Source organism: Drosophila gunungcola (genome assembly GCF_025200985.1).
Source record: "Drosophila gunungcola strain Sukarami chromosome 2R unlocalized genomic scaffold, Dgunungcola_SK_2 000030F, whole genome shotgun sequence".
Classification (NCBI taxonomy): Eukaryota; Metazoa; Arthropoda; class Insecta; order Diptera; family Drosophilidae; genus Drosophila; species Drosophila gunungcola.
In genome coordinates, this window is record NW_026453176.1 from 63,512 (window position 1) to 80,107 (window position 16,596).

General features: G+C 42.7%; 1 protein-coding gene across 3 annotated transcripts in view; it reads right to left on the reverse strand.

Moving 5' to 3' along the window:
* Positions 1 to 357: 357 nt before the first annotated feature.
* Positions 358 to 16,596, reverse strand: part of LOC128256934 (hormone receptor 4) — a 40,579-nt gene continuing 24,340 nt past the window's right edge. For 2 of the 3 annotated variants that reach the window (XM_052987660.1, XM_052987659.1), the window contains exons 6-15: positions 14,434 to 15,918; positions 7,372 to 7,658; positions 6,420 to 6,521; positions 6,096 to 6,362; positions 5,560 to 5,654; positions 3,351 to 3,442; positions 2,585 to 2,777; positions 973 to 1,108; positions 773 to 913; positions 358 to 695 (exon numbers count right to left, since the gene is read on the reverse strand). In XM_052987660.1, coding sequence (XP_052843620.1) covers positions 578 to 695; positions 773 to 913; positions 973 to 1,108; positions 2,585 to 2,777; positions 3,351 to 3,442; positions 5,560 to 5,654; positions 6,096 to 6,362; positions 6,420 to 6,521; positions 7,372 to 7,658; positions 14,434 to 15,918 — 2,916 coding nt within the window. In that variant the 3' untranslated portion in view covers positions 358 to 577. Of the gene's footprint in view, positions 696 to 772; positions 914 to 972; positions 1,109 to 2,584; positions 2,778 to 3,350; positions 3,443 to 5,559; positions 5,655 to 6,095; positions 6,363 to 6,419; positions 6,522 to 7,371; positions 7,659 to 13,342; positions 13,644 to 14,433; positions 15,919 to 16,596 lie in introns of those variants that run through there. The other variant, XM_052987661.1, reaches the window with a different exon arrangement.

The window sequence follows — 16,596 nt, forward strand, 5'->3', positions numbered from 1 at the left end:
TTTGAACATTTAATCCAATAACAATCGTGGTAATATTTATGTAATTTTAAAATGCAATTCAATACCATTACAAATGTAAAACTACACGTATATAATTAACAATAAGTTTCGTTCAGCCGACAAGCGCTAAATCCTCAAAAAATCAGTACAATTGGTATCATTAACTCTTCGTCTATGAACAAGGATAATATGGTATTGGATTTTTAAAAAATTATTGCTTTTTAATTTTGTTTGTTCTTTTGTATTTTCATTTCTTTCATTGAAATAGAACTAAATTAATCCAGTTCCGGACAGTTTCGAGCATTGAAAGTTATCCCAACTCATGCTTACAAGAAAACAAAAACCATAATAAACCAATTACAAATAATATGTTTATATTTAGACAAACTATATACAATGATTAATGGGGGAAATGACTAGCATAAATTAAAGCTAAAATTATACACAATATGTACAGTTGGGAATAATACCCCCGGTAGTTGTCGAGTCTGTTTTGTAACTTAGGCAATATTTATGTATAGGATATTGCATAGTCTATAGGAAACTTTTGGGATACACTTTGGATTATACTTTTAGCTTAGAGTACATGCAGATTCTCGCAGCTCTTGGACTTGGAGTCCCGAGTCCAGACGCGGCCCAACAGACCCTTAACTTTCAGGCTGGTGGATGTTCGTGAACCACGATATTTGCGAGGACTGCAAGTAAAGAGAGGGGTACATGAGCATTACGGGCTCATTTTGATTTTGACGGCCTGTCAGGGGCCGTGACTCACCTGCTTTGGGCACTGCCAGGGGGCGTGGCCACCGACTCCCCCAGCGGTCCCAGCGGGGTGCTGGCATTCAGGCATCCTGCATTCAGCGGTGAGCAAGCGCGCCGCTTTGACTTTCTAATCGAACGCTTCCGGAACAGATCCCTGCGCGAATAATAAGCATTAGCAAGTTCAATGAAATATAAGAGGTTCTCTTTACCCACCTGGACTTCTCGGGATTCTCCAGCTTGAGGCGTATCTGTGACAACAGACCCACCAGCAGCTCGTCCACGTTGTGATTGATGCCCACCGATGTCTCGATGAATTTACAATCATAGGCGGTCGCCATGGCCTTGCCCTCTGCAAGAGAATAAAAATATACGATGGAGAGGTTAAGTGAAAATGTGTGGAAATTATGGGCAAAGAGCATCGCTGTCAAGCTTAGTTGGCCGCCCATCACCCCAGTTAATCAAATCAAATGGCCTCGCTTAGTTAACTCTGAGTTGGCCATAAAAACCTCAACTTGGACTCGGATTTGTATCTAAACACGTTGGCGATTTGGTGTTGCCGGGCATCCCACCCTTCCCATTCGTCACGTCGTGTCCACAGTTGTGTACAGAAATCGTAAAATCTGAAGCATCAAAGTTCGCAGTGTGCGGAGGTACCTCATGCGTGTGACCCTCGTGGTGCAAATTTTATGACAGGCTCACATTTTTATTAACAATGTGACAAAAGTATATATTTATGTATATACTTTTCTGTTCGTTTTATTACAGTTTAATAGGGGATGCAGCCCTTACTAGGCTTTAAGGACATTAGCTCTTAACCTTTAGACTTTCGATTGGAGCCGAAGCCGGATTCTAATTAAAAGTAAACAGAAGTTCCCAGCATTTACCCCAATTGAATAATTAGTGTGGCACTAGAATGGGGCAGACATCATTAAATATGCCAACAGTGGAAAGGTAAAAATGGAATACGAGCAAAATGCATTAAAGTTTTAAAAGCTGTTTTGGATTCATGGAATGATAAGGCCCAATTTGACACACTACCTAACGTCCATAATTTTTGCAGACACTGCACATATTTTTCCCAATCACTGTGACAATCTATAGATTTATGAATATATCTTTTTCCAAGACATTTGTGTGCTATGCGCACATTTCATTGTTGCCAGAGGCATACAAAATTCTATAAATACTTTATGAAATTAGGGCGCCGCATTAGGTGGACAGGAACTCACCACCCAAATTCAGGACTGTGCGTGGGTGGCGGAGGGGTGCGTCGTCGTCCTGTTTACAACAATAGGCTTATGGGCCTTAAACCTTGAGCGGAACACATGCCACACGGGACGAAATGTAATCAATTTTGCGCTGAAACAATTTCCCTGCCATTACTCTCAAAAAACTGGGAAAACCCTTCGCTCAGCCACCCAACCACCCACTAGAGCCCCCACTTCCATAATAACAAACGTAATTTAACGGAAAATATTGAATTACTTAGATGAAAGCGCCCAAGTTACTTTGGTCTTAAAGGGAATCCGATATAAAAGTCAAGTGAAAGTACTTGAGTAGACAAAAAGACCCCCTGAAATTGGCGACCTTTAAATGGTGAAAACCCCGCCTATCTGCCCCACTTAAGACTCCGGCTGTTTGCGTAGGCGAACCGCCGGATGACTTCCGCTTGGGTAAACACTTCACCTGGCTTGGTCGAGGGTCCTGTCCGCACACTCAAACTATATCGCTGCCTATTTATAAAAGATCCAATCGAGCGCAATTTCGAGTGTTAATGATGGGAGATTTCCGCCGAACCTGGACAACGTATTTGTGGTATGCTTACCTTCTGAGGTGACCAGACGACTCCTGGCCAGGTCCGCCTTGTTCGAAACGAGGATGACGGCCTTCTGGGCGATGTTCTGATTGGTCCAGAGCACCTGCAACACCTGCTCCGCCACGCTGAAGCTGCTCCTGTCCGCGGCCGAATAGATGACGCAGTAACCGTGGGGATCATAGTTGGTCAGGCACTCATCCGGCTGTGAATGGAGAAGCATGGAGGTGACACCGAGGTGACATTGAGTGAGGTTGAGAGCTGGGCCATAGTGTGGGCTAGTTGATGGCCGTGCATGCTAATGGCATTATGAAATGTCACAGATAAAGTGCAGGGTGCCGGTCGGATGAGCAGGTATACATAATAGCACTGGTCACAATAATAGCAACAAGGCCCCTAAGGACACATAATGGATATTTTAAAAGCATCTATGCACTGTTTAAAAATCCATTTATTTTAAGTGGATCTAAGCACACTCTGACTACATATAAAGTGTGCAACTTCTGGTTTTAAAAATGTATTTTTAAAATGAGTAATGCATTTTATGCATTCATTGAAATCATTTTAATATTTAACTATTTTATGGAGGAGTTTGAGTAAAAATCCATTACCAAGAGTAATTATATGTTGTATTTGTTTAAAATTTTTTTATTCTAATATCTAAAATGTTTCAAGAACATTTATCGGTAGTAACTAGAAAATTGCAATATAAAAGATGAAATATTTCTTCCATGATTGTGACCTTTCGGGTGGGTTGAGTGCATGGAATGGTACTTACCGTCATTTCGGTGTATCCATGGTCGATGAATATCAGCTCGGACTCCTCGCCGCTGAGTAATACTGAAACGGCCTTCTCGCCGGACTCATCATCTGCACACATTGAAGAAGACAGTCTAGGTTAGAACCAATGAATTATCATGTGCGCAAAAGCGTAAGCTTAAGTTCGATAACTTAAATGGCAAGCAATGAAATGATTTACAACATCAATTTTTGGAAGTGCAAAACCAAAGAGTTTGTGCATGTTTTTGTTGTGCGTGTGTGTGATGTGTATATCTACGAGTGTCGTCCTCTACATGCGAGTATTCGGGTATCTATTAGTTAAGAAGAATGAAAACTCCCGCTCCTAAATGTATGCTAGTGTATGGCAAATTAAATTGGCCCCCACAAGTACGCAATGCAAAACTCATTGGCGAAAGGGGTGAAAAGTGCTGCGGAAAGTGCCTGGGGTGACTTTGTTTGTGTTGGTGAGTGCTTTCTCAATTATTATTCATTTAATGCGTTCTCAGATTTTTTATTTTAATTAAAAAGACTACAGAAGTTGCTGTGGCGTTTATAGGTTTGAATATATTATTTGTTTCCCGTCCCGAGTGGCAATCAATAATTGCAGCCACCATTCGAGGCCCAGCGCTTCTGACCAAATCATTAATTAAATTTCATTTGTTGTGTTTGTGATGTGGATAATCATTTCAATATCGTATGCCAGTCCTCAAGGCTGCCCATCTACTGGCCATAAATCACAAGCGAAACAAAGGCCGCAATCATTTGACAATCGATTGGAGGGGTCTATGGGACTATATATTATATATATGGGCATGGTGGTGTGTTTTTGGAGGTGGTGGTGTGGGTTCTAACTTCCGGGGCGTGACTGGTGGGCAGGTGTGTATCAGTTCTGGGCGAAGAGTTGGTCTAGCGTTTATTCGAACTCAATTGGGAATCGCAGGGCTAATGCATTTGTGGACTAGGTGTTTAGCTAGTTTGTTGTTTGGTTAAGTTGTTTGGAAAGTTGAAAAGCGTTTCAATTATATGTATAGAGATATTTGGATAAATATTAAGGAGTAGCATAATTAACAAGGTTATTATTATTATTGTTCAGTAGCTAGTTGCTTTTACCGTCGGCGGCTTTTTCAATTAGAATGCGTATATCACAGTTGCCTAATCTGATAACGATCACGATTTCGGTTTCAAATGCGATTTCGGTTTTCGGTTTAGTTGATGTATGTACAAAGATGTTGTTGTTAATTCGGTTGTTGTTGTTTTTCGAGTTTTGTAAAGTCAGTTTGAGACATTGAGTTGAATGATTGGTTGATATTCGGAATGGAGAGAAACAGAACAAATTATCATTTCTTTATAAAACAGTATGATACAATTGCGGATTATAGTATGAGGTTTTGTGTGTTGGATAAGCATTTACACGGGGACCATTGGCTAAATATTTCTAGGGAACATGGAACTGGTCACAATCCAATAACCTTCCGTTATTGAACGAAAAATTTCCAAATAAACGACAAACGACAAATTTATTTGTTTAAAATTTTCCATTTGCTGCTTTATTGTTTTATTAAAATTTTGCCCTCTTTCCTTTCAGCCAATAGAAATATTTATTCGAATCTTTTCATTCACTCCCTGCCAGAAACTGAAACATTTTTCACTGGCTAATTCCATTCCTTCATAGATTCGCAAAAATTCAAAAACGAGGCGAATTTATTTTCATTGCAGCAGCGTTTGTTATGCTTTATGCCAATATGTGTTGACCCATTGGGGGGCGGCAACAGCTATAGCTCGGCACACTCATAAAACGCCCAAAGCGAAGGAAACCAAACAGAAGGCAGCACTCAACGGAACAAAACAAGGCAGTACAACTGAAAAATATAAACTTTCCAAACACGGGATCATAAAAAGCCATGTGATACGGGGGCAAACAGACGGCACAGAGCAACAAAATCAAACTAATATAATAGCCAGTATAAGACAACATAATACAGTACACAGCTACAACATCAACTAGGAGAACGGAGGTAGTGCCAGCAAATGAATCATGAAATAATATCAACTAAAGCCAAAGCACTCACTCACGACTAACAGACAGACACAGGATGACATTGGGGCGGTTTGCTATGCAGTGCTTTCGGGGAGGGGACGGGCTAAGGCGGACTCTGGGGTTCCGGGATCCCGGATGCAAGCACCTCCGGAAGGGGATTCGAACTCACCGATGCTCGTGTCGTAGGCGTGCAAGTACTCCGACGTCATGAACTGCGAGACCAGGGAACTCTTACCCACCGCCGGGCCACCCAGCATGAGGACTCTGGAGTAGGGAAAAAGTAGAGTAATAAGCCACTTTGTTTATTTAAGCGAGACATTTTAAATAATAAAGAGCAAGATTCATATTTTAATGTTGATACTATGGCCTTAGGTTTAATCATTTTATTTTCAACGTTCTTCGTTTTACAAATGTATATTTATTGCACATTAACAAACATGTAAAAACAATACAATGACTTTATTTACTTTATTGATTATGTTTGTAGTAACAAACGGGAATAAAGTTATTTTTATTAATAAATGTTTTATTATATGTAGTTGTAGATTACTTTATATATGAATGTCAATGTATTTTCTTTTGCATCTAAAATAAAATTGAACTACATATAAATATAAATAGTGGAACAAAATCCCTATTTTTAACATCAGAGATGAGCGGTGGCCAACTGGATTTTTCCATAAGAACAACAAAATACTGACTCACCTGTAGGGACCGTTGCCGGGGTTGGATGTGCTGCTCTCCCTGCTGGAGGCCAGCGAGGTTCGCGCGGATACGGATGCGGGGGCGGACAGTTGCTGCTGGGCGGTCAGATGCTCGGTGCTGGAATTAGAACTGGCCACGCTGTTGTTGGAGCGACTGCGTCGGCTTTTGAGGGAGTCACCGCGGTTGACCACGCCCTTGCCCGTGATCGAGAAGTGGCGCAGCCTATAGTACTCCTCCTCCACCCCGGTATTCGGCATGGAAGCCACTCTAAATACGTCGGTAATATTCAAAATTTGTTAACTACGTGTTGGATAAGACACCCACCTGGATCTCTGCTGGGGCAGGCACAACTGATTCGGCCTTCCCGAGGCCCTGCTGCCAGGCATCTTGACCGATTGCGACCGGCTGTGATGTGGTGAGCCATATCTAAAAATCAAACAAGACGACATCGTTAGTACCAAAAGCTAAACTAGAAATTCGACTTCTCTGTGCATGTTCATGTTATGTCATCTTAGGAGATGAGGGGAAAACCAACTGAACAGCAGTCATAACAGAACTGCAGTTGACACAGCTTTAATGGACATCTAGATGTGCACATCTTACCCATCAACGCCGCTGGCTTCACCTGCCATGTCCTTGGACACTGTGAATGTCCAAAGACCAGAAAACATGTGGCTAGTGTCCTTGGGCTTTGAAACGAGTTAACCACAAGGCAGAATGGTTAAATATAGATAATTAAAATGCCCAATTAGTGGCAGGCTTCGGCAAACGCCAAAAAATTAATGAAAACTAATTCACTGCAGAAAGATTTGGGTGGTGCAATATTTTAAATATTTAAAATTGCAATATGTACAATCAAATGCAGGAACTGCGTCCACGAGCATGTCAAAAATGTTTATTTGTGCATGGAATTTTACTAAAACAAAACAAAATTCGCCCCCAAACACGAGCTCGCATGGAAAACCGGCAACAGGTCGTATGAGTAATTTGAAAAGTAATGGGACCATCATGGCTTTTTCCAATCTTCTTTCCACCCGAGTTTGTTACAATGCAAAACTGCTGGCAGGTGAAGGCCATTAAAGCGGTCCGCTGTTTTTTCTGTTTGCTACGTTTGGCCATTTAAAATTTGATTGCTTTGGTCCGAGCATTTTTACGAGAGTCTTGAAAATCGATTGGCATTCAATCGGAAATTAAATCTCAGGCTGGTGGGCCATAAAATGTTATCAGTCAAAGGTCAGGGCGGTGCGGAAACTGTATGGGAAGTGGACTCAATTACCGCATTTCAAAATCGCGCAGCTCCTCAATGGTGAGCGTATTGGTCACATCCAGCAGCTGCCTCATATTCTCGTCCCGCTTGTGTTGTTGTTGCTGCTGCTGCTGCTGCTGGTGATGATTGTGGCCGTGGGTCTGTGGGTGGTGCGAGTGCAAGTGCGCCGGCGGATGGGCCAACTGCTGGGAATTGCGCTTTCGGGCCACCAGCTCCTTGCCCTGCTCCACGCTGATGAAGTCCCCCTCGTTCTTGATTAGCAGCGTCTCCACTGTATTGTCCAGACTTAACGAGGGCTAAAAAAGAAAGAAAAACAAAAAAACGTAGAGGTTGATTGTTAACCGGATTGCAGCAATTTCAATTGAATCGCAACCACTCGACCAAGTACTCATGCCCCGATGACTTCATTCATTGCCTCCACGGCCTTATGATATTGTAGCACAATCCTTCGCAACCTTTCAAGGGTTTTCCATTGCAGTTCGGAAAAGTTTTTGCTTTATCTACACCTTGAACAGGTGTTCTGACAGCCCAAAGAAAAGCCAGGAAAATGTCGTAAGCCTCTGCATTGCGTGTCTGCAATTGCAAATTCAAATACTTCCCGGCATTCGTGTCGAGGTGAATTCTCGCAAATTTATGTTTTGCCTTCGGTTAACTGGCCAAGGACTATTGACCAGAATTTTGCTAGCTAACAGCCATTAGAGTCTAATGATACCCCTAATAAGCTGCTGCTACAGGCTTGTTTGACTGACGAAAATTGCCCTTAATTATTAACTACCTATCAACTATGACTTTTACCAAGCATAGCCATAGCCAGAATAATTACCGTTCGTATAAAATTCAAATACAAATTAGAGGCTTAAATATGATTTGAACAATTAAGCAAATGATTGCTGTTTTATAAGCAATTAGTCCATTTTTATTCAATTTAGTATTTATTTTGAAATTCTTTTTTTAAGTATAATTAATATATTGATGAATTCCCTGTCTTTGGATATCTAAAAAGCATTGTTACGATTTTTCCAGAAAAACACATATTAAATTGTGTAATCAATCGGTAACACAAATAACAAGGCATAAATAAAGCGCTATCCAAGTTCAGCTTTAAATTTGCCAGTCTGGGCGAAAACAAATGACTGCCGGAAACTTAAAATTATCGAGAATTTACGAAAGCAGAATTGCCTGGACCATAAATTACACAAACTCTAGCAAAAGTCTACCTACACATCTATTTATTCAGCAAATGCCCAAATTAATGTATGTATTTTATTGGCAGGAATGACAGTGGAGCAGAAAAAGAAAAAGTTGGCCTGCATTTCCCCGAAGCGCTAATTAATAATGTGCGAATGTATGTGTGATAGGTTCTAATGATTCCTCCCACAAAGCCGACTCGATTTCACAAGTCCACCTATTTGGGCGTTCCCACATTCGAATCAAGTAGTTTAAGTGGCCACCAGAGAAACTTTTTGGCTAATCCGACCCAGGGGAGCAATTCGATGGCGCCCAAACGGGGCTGTGACACTTTCACCGATGACGAAACTCGCAAGAGAGTCTCCAACATCCAAAGCACAAGCAATGACGCGTTACACGCGACGTATGAGTAATATTGCTTTGGACACGCTGCTATGACGTTGCTCTTTTTCATCTTAGCTGCCATTTCCCATTTTCCCCATTACACAAACGACGAAAATAGTTTTTCTTGCATCGCTTGGTGCGTTGCTTCTTTTTTTGTCAGATTATTTTTAGCAGCATATTGCATTGGGGAAAAAAGTTGCCACATACACCACAGAGCTCCCGAAAAAGCGCGTCAGAAGTGCTATAAAGAACAGAACTTTTACGGTAGCATTTGGAGAAAAGCGGTTGTTTCGTGTAATACTCATTTTATTTGTATTCTTCAGTTTTTTTTAGTTAAGTTCTTACTTTAAAGACAGAAAGAATTTGACCTTTATATAAAAGAAGCAGAAACATGCATTGAGCAGGTTTTGCCCATTACAATGTTTGGTTAGGCTAAGTGTGTGCTATACTGTAATTTACCAAAATTGCAGGAACTGTCAAAAACATTCCTGTACACAAAACTACTTTTGCACTATAAGTATTACTAAGTATTCATTCACACAATGAATTTAGCTTAGAAATGGTTAAAACTTTCATTGAAGTCGAATAAACTCTGTTAAAATGAATTTGTCACTTTTATTTTAAAATATTGCCTAAATTTTATAAATTACTTTGTGTATTTTTAAATCATAATATAAATTATTTTTGCTATATATAAAGCTGAAAGTTATAACACTACCGCTGTCGATGTCAAAAAGGACATTAGTTGACGTTCGTAGGTCTGGTTCTTGTTCAAGGGTAATTTAATTTTTACTCTAGTTTAAGTTTAATGGGTAACCGCAAGTCAAATTCACATTTTCATCCATTTTTAATAAAGAACTTTTTCCGAGATTTCATGCTGGCTCTGGATAGTACTACGCAGCGCATTTCTGTATCCAAACGCATGGGAATTGGCTATTAAAAAGCAAACCGACTCGAGGTGTTAGGAAAATATATAGCACTCCCCGAAAAACAGGCAAATAAAATGTTAGGAATTCGAATCGAGTGAAAGCGAGAAAAATCTTTCCCAAAAAATAGGATTGTCAAAGACGAGGACTACGTGCAGAGTGGCAGGAATCAATGCGTGATTGGCAAGAATTAATCCACTTCGGCTGGCCAAGTGGAGAAAACCAGAAACAATAGAACAGATTGGAATGCAATTAGATTCCGTTTTGTTTATGGAAAATGCAAACTGCAAACAGATTCGAGCGCAGGCTCAATCTCAGCCGCATGAATTATAATTGATATTACAGGAGCTGCCAGCACTCATTTCACACTCGATCGATTTGCCTCAGCCCGAGTTCCCCGCCTGCAGCGTTGGCATCGTTTAAAAATACATTTAGTTTGCTAAATATGTATTCAAAATAATCTCGCACACGGCTCCGTACGAGCGCCAAGCATGCAAATCACTTTTCATGTTTTTGTTTCATTTTTACGCCGTTCTGTGTTCAATCGCCTGTGAAATCCGCCAAAAGAGCCAGCGGTCGGGGTGGCCATGTTTTCTGACTATTTTCATGCGGCACGAATATTAAAAATAAAAAGCGTACTGGGGGGCTGACCCAACGATTTGTTTTGGGGCGAAAGGGAAACATAACATTACTTGGAGGCAGCCCCCGTTTAAATTGTGATATTCCACACACAATAATTTTCTCGCCACACACTAATCACGGAGTTGGGATGAAAATGTCTGGCATTTGATGGACCGCTCTTCGCTGGAACAAAGTGAAACATCTCGGGCGATTTTTTCTGGTTAGGGGATTTTTCCTCAAATTGTTCACGCGTCTGACGACTGAGCGGAAAAGTGCAAAGTGCAGCGTCTCAGGTTCAGGTAAATAACCTACAGCAAACTATTCGCGTTGCTGGGAAATGTTTCCGCGAACGATTACTTTTGGTATGTGTGGCATATGCACAATAACAAGAGCAGAACGCTAACATATCTATATCTCCTTGTACGTGTTTATTTATAGCAAAGGTTTATTTATGGCTCCGATGCATAAAGTGTAGATGCAGCTGTAGCTGCAGCAAATGCAGCAGTAGCCTTCGCCAAGCCGAATGGGGTCAATGAATTCGCCATCAAAGGCGGAGCATAGGCTGGCAGCTCAGGAAACTGGGCCCAGGTGCGGGGGCAGCTAATAAATCAACTAATTAATGTCACTTTATAAGGCAATTGGCCTCGGGCAGGCAGGCAAAACGGCAGAACGACCCACTGAAGCTGTCCAGAAACATAGTGCCCTCAAAAAAAAAGGAACTCAGCAGGGAGTGAATTAAGTAGCCGGCCCGTTGGCAATTATCAAGTATACGCAACGTCCAGCTGGGAGGAAAGTTCAGGTCAGGCTATTAGCGGGTTCAAATCGCTGTGCTAAGGTTGAGGTGAACCTAATCGAGTCCCTGACCACAACCCTAGACGCTGAACTCTGGCGAGTGTTTAGCCATTCCCGCGTTATAATTAGCCACGTTGTATTTTGCGGCCCTGGCAGAGTCAATAACCGTTTTGGCCATTTATCATTTATCAATGATCGGCAAGTTCTGCCATTTTTCGCCAACTAAAAGAGTGAATGGCCGCGGCGCTAAGCAAAAGTGCCAAGAAATGTTTGGGAAACTGACCTTTGAAGGTTGAGGCGGCGAAATAATGGCCAATAAATGTGGGTATTTCGGTGATACAAATAATGGCTAATTAGTATTTCGAGTCTTTAGCTCGTGTTTTTCTTTGATTGCGGTAATTATGGTGCACAGTTGAGCAGATTCACCGTTTAAAGGACTGTGGAAAAACTAGGCAAGGACACACACACACAATAACATCTAGTGTGTCGGATAAACCTTAAGCGTTTTTGCCAAGGCAAACGAGGCAAATGCATTCTCTCACACATTTGCCTGCAATCAAAGGAAACCATTCGACCACTCAATGTAAAATCAATAGGAAGCAGCCGACAATGGGAAAAACTGGAAACATGTTTGCGTTTCTGTCGATGTTCACTTTGAAGGTGGATTTGGCATAATGGGGAAGTGCTGGGGGAAGGGGGCAGCAGGACTAAGACAACCTCCAAACGCCACCACCCGCCACCCACAAGGCTGCACTAGCAACGAAGTGCGTGCCTGCTAATAATTCGCCAAAGAAGCGACCAAGGTGAGTGGTTGGAAGGGGAAAAATGGTAGATAAATCGCCAGGTATTGCTGGGACGCATGCAATTTATGTAGATTTATACGTCTCGATTCGCACACACGAGCACCCTGAATCCAAAACTTATGGGGGCAATCGATCTGCGCGAGAAACAATTACATATTACACCTGGTTGAAGGTTAAGTCACTAAATAAAGGAGGATGCTCCCGCTTGGTTCTTTGGAAAATCTCTGCTCCGGACGTCATTTCTTTTGGCTTGTTATGGATGGAAATTCACTTATATTTTCCTCCCCCTGTGTACTATATACATGTATGGGCTGTTGTTATTTGTTCACCAGGAAATGCCTTCGCGCCGAACATCTATAATCTATGCGAATCTGAATATGTATCTGAATACATACATATATGCATTTCTCCATCTCACCCAGCAATTCTCTCTTTATGCATCATGGGCAAAAGTTCGAAGAATGAAATGCTAACTCACTGCCGATTACAATGAAATCGTTAAATATACTCGACCAGCATCTATAGCAATATCTATATCTATATCTGTGTTTGGGTCTATGACAAGTCCCCGCCCCTTCCGCCCCTTTTGTTTTGCTGCGGCGGCCTTTGCTTTTATGTTTTTATGATCCGATTCGAGCAAGTAAATAAATAAGTTGAAAACAACCTGCGATCTGGCACTGGACCGATGCTTGGGCTCTATAAACTGGGCAACTGGGTCCCTCGCATCGCTCTCTGTTGTGGTAGTTTATTTTGACAGCTGTCATCTGCGAGATGCACGGAATAATAATAAAGAATACCCCCATATTTCGCTGTCAGTTGCAACATTTTAATTATTTACGACAAATTCATTGTGGGTCAGAAACTCATTCACTGAAGCGGCGACTGTGGCGCAATATTCAGAGCCATTAGTGGGTGTTCTCCCGATAACAAGTTACCCGAATTCCGATCTAGGCCGGAATTAATCCATAACCACTATCTCGGACACAAGCAGAGCGGAGCGGAGCGGAGTAAAGGGCAAATTTATGGCCAAATTGACGTCACTGTTAGTCGATAAATCTCGCATATCGGTTGTTCGATGGATCAAGGCATCAACTTGGTATCTATTCTAACTATGGAGGCTTATTCATGCCCCCGGCTGGTTGTTGGCTCATTAGCAAAATCAATCAAGCGGACGGGACAGGGATTTGTGGGATGTCGCCCATGGCTAAGGGACAATAGTTGTGAGATTTGTGGGATGTATCCCAGGTTGAATGGGGCTATAGTTACCTCCTTGTATCGCTTTGAAAGACTGCGGCAGATGCGCTTGTAGAAGGGCGCCATGATTAACTGCTTCACCGGATTTATAGACTTCGAAAATGAATTTATGTGACAATTGAATATTTATTTATTGTGTCTTTCTATATGTTCTTAAGTCACAGCGTTTACATATCGAGCACTAACAGGTTGGCACTTGATAACACGATCTGTGGTTAACGGTACTTAAGTTCGTATCTGATGGATTCTTCGCGATTCCGTATCTCAATTGGCGATGCTTTGCTTTCGGATTGCTCTCTTTAACTGACTGAGATCGGCGTTGCGCGCCCCTTTTTATTAGCTGTGAAAATCGACCGCGAGCGAGAGAAAGAGAGAGCGAAATGCGAGAGTGGGTGTGTGAGCAGAAAGAGAACAGACAAAGCTCTAGAGCGAGAGGCACGGAGCGGAGAACAGGATTGGACCCCCACAACGGAGCAAATCGAAGCTGGAGAGATGGACAAAGAGAGCATCCGTTATCTGGGTACATGCCCCCACAAATGGTTGCTCTCGGAAGACATTATCAATAGAACCTGCCCATAAATCAATGAGAACTCTTTATCTTTACAACTGGCGATTTCTAGGAAAATGGTGTTACACATCCAGTTATAAATGACCTTAAATCCAATAGGTTGTCAATAGATAGACAAAATTAAACGTGATTGATAATTTCATTTCGAAGAAAAAACAGCCCATTTATTAGAAAGTACTATTCGAAAAAAAAATTTTAAAAAGTATTTTAAGATGACAATTAAAAAAAAAATTTTACATATTAACTTTTTATTAAAAGCAAATAACGGATTTGCAATCAACTAAGCATTCAATATTTAAATTTTCCGAAATTAACGTAGTTTTATATTAAACATATTTGGACTTTTATTAGAACGTTATGAACTCTTTTTTCAGTTTAAGGTGAAAACACGTAAAACTTTGTAACAAATCTAATAAATGTTATTCCAAGATTCCAATAAATATTTATTTAGTTAAGTGAGAATAAAATCCTTTCAATTGTAACTAAAGAACAAATATGTGATATTTTGAAATTTTTAACCTCTAATTGAACTCACCTGCTGGACGACGATGGTGGCGCGTGGCTGTTTACAGACGGCGGCCGCCTCCAGCGGATTGGCGGTCACGTTGATGGGCCCGCTCCCACTGCCACCGCCTGTCCCGTTCCGATCCTCCGTCTGGATGTAGAAGTGCTCCTCCTTCTTCTGCTGCTGCTGCTGCTGCCGCTGCTTGCTCTTGAAGGACCTGCGGCGAGCGGAATCCGTGGGACTGACGGCGGACTCACTGCCCGGACTGGGTATCATGTGGTGCAGATTCAACAGGGAGCCGGACACCGATCCGGATGAGGAGCCGTGCTTGGGCGGAATCTGCTCGAACTTGCTGGCTATGTCCTCGAACTTGTTCAGCTCGGCGTAGGAGTGATCGCTGGGCGAGGAGGAGGACTTGGCCTGGGGATAGAAGGCATCCGACTGCGGCACATACTGCTGGTTCTCCCGGATGGTCGTATGGATCACCGAGTCCGGCCGGATGCGCTTGGAGTTCTTGCGCGAGGGCGGGCGATCCCGATCCCTATCCCGCTCCCAGTCCCGCTGCTCCTGGTAGTGCTGCTGCAGCTGCTCTTGGTGGCTCAGCCGCGAGTACTGCTGGAAAATGTCTGCTCCGGATTTCCTCTCATAAACAGAACAGTTTTCCGCCTCCGAATCGCTGCTGTTACTGGCCGTCGTGGAACTCGGGGCAAAGCACTCCCGCTGGATGCGCTCGTAGTCCAAAGCCTCCCGGTCGAAGGGGAACATGGTTCCGGGTCCGGTGGCTTCTCTCAAGCAGCGTTCACTGCTTCCGCTCGACGAACTGGAAGAGTACTTCCGCTGCTGCGAGGATGGTGAGAGCTGATGGGGCGGAATATTCTGCGTTTGCCGCTGCTTTTGCTTTCCGGAGCTCCCAAAGAAATTGGCCTCCTTCATTGTGGGCGGCGCCGAGCTGACCTTGGCTATAGCCCCTGTGGAGGCGATGGGCGTGCTCCGGCGCTTCTCCCGCTTAGGACTCGCCCGGCGACTGTGCGACGGCGAAACGCTGGGCGAGATGTGATTGGGGTCCCGCTCCCGGGGTCGAAGCTTCTTGCTGCGATTGCCGACGCTCTCGCCGCTGCGCTCGTCATCCTCCTCGTCGCCCTCGCTGGCGGCCACGATGCCATTGCCTCCACCCCCGGATCCAGGTCCTCCTCCTCCTGCCCCAGATCCTGCCGCTCCCATGCCCACCCCCGAGTCCTTTCCCATCTCATTACCATAGCTCTTGAAGGGAAAGTGGCTGGCGGACTTCTCGCTGCTGCGCGCCGACTTCGGTGACTGCGGGGGATCGAAGGTGAAGTGCTCCCGGGCTCGAGTGGGCGGTGGAGCCGTGCTGGGCTCCCGCTCCCTCCGCTCCCGCCACTCCTCCCGATGGCTGCCCGGCGAGTGACCTCCCGCCGTGTGGCGCCGCTGCGTGGAGAGCAGTGGAGTGGTGGAAGACGGCTCGCCGTTCAGGATGGATAAACAGGACTCCTGGCTCTGCAACGCAAAGGGGTGAAATAAAGGAACATGTAGTAACAATTTATAGGTTGCACCATAAGGCTAATGTTTTGCTCAAATAATAAATAAATAAATAACAAATCTAATTGCAACTTTAAGCATGGCTCTGCAAGGAAAAGGGGCAAAGTGTTGGACATTGTTGTTGCACCATTAGTTTTATATATTGCCTTAAAGGGAAATTCACGTCGAAAGCGGGAAAAAATTTTATTTATTTGCTTAGTAGTTATCCTTATTCACAGGATGCCTGTTTTCAACATTCTAACTTTAATATTCGAACCAAAAAATGTAAAAATAGACGAATCTAGCTAGTCCTATCATACTCGTGGTCACTCCCCACTAAGTGCAAAAAAAAAGGTTTATTATTATGTGCAACTTATTGTTTTGTTCGTTTTATTTAGAAAAATTCTTAAAGCGCTGTTGAAGGAGGTCAGTAGTCTGTTTAAATAAATACAAAAGTTAAACAAATAATTCATTTTACTTTAACTATATTTTGGGTTTTTGGAAAACTTTAATTTTCCTTTTATTTAACTATATCGAGTAAACTAAATCTTTTTAAAACAAGCCTTAAGTCAAATCTGCTGCAGTTTTTCAAATCTACATATATATATAAATGTTATGTAAATCAAATGTATCTTTTGGAAGTCGGTTTTGACTTTT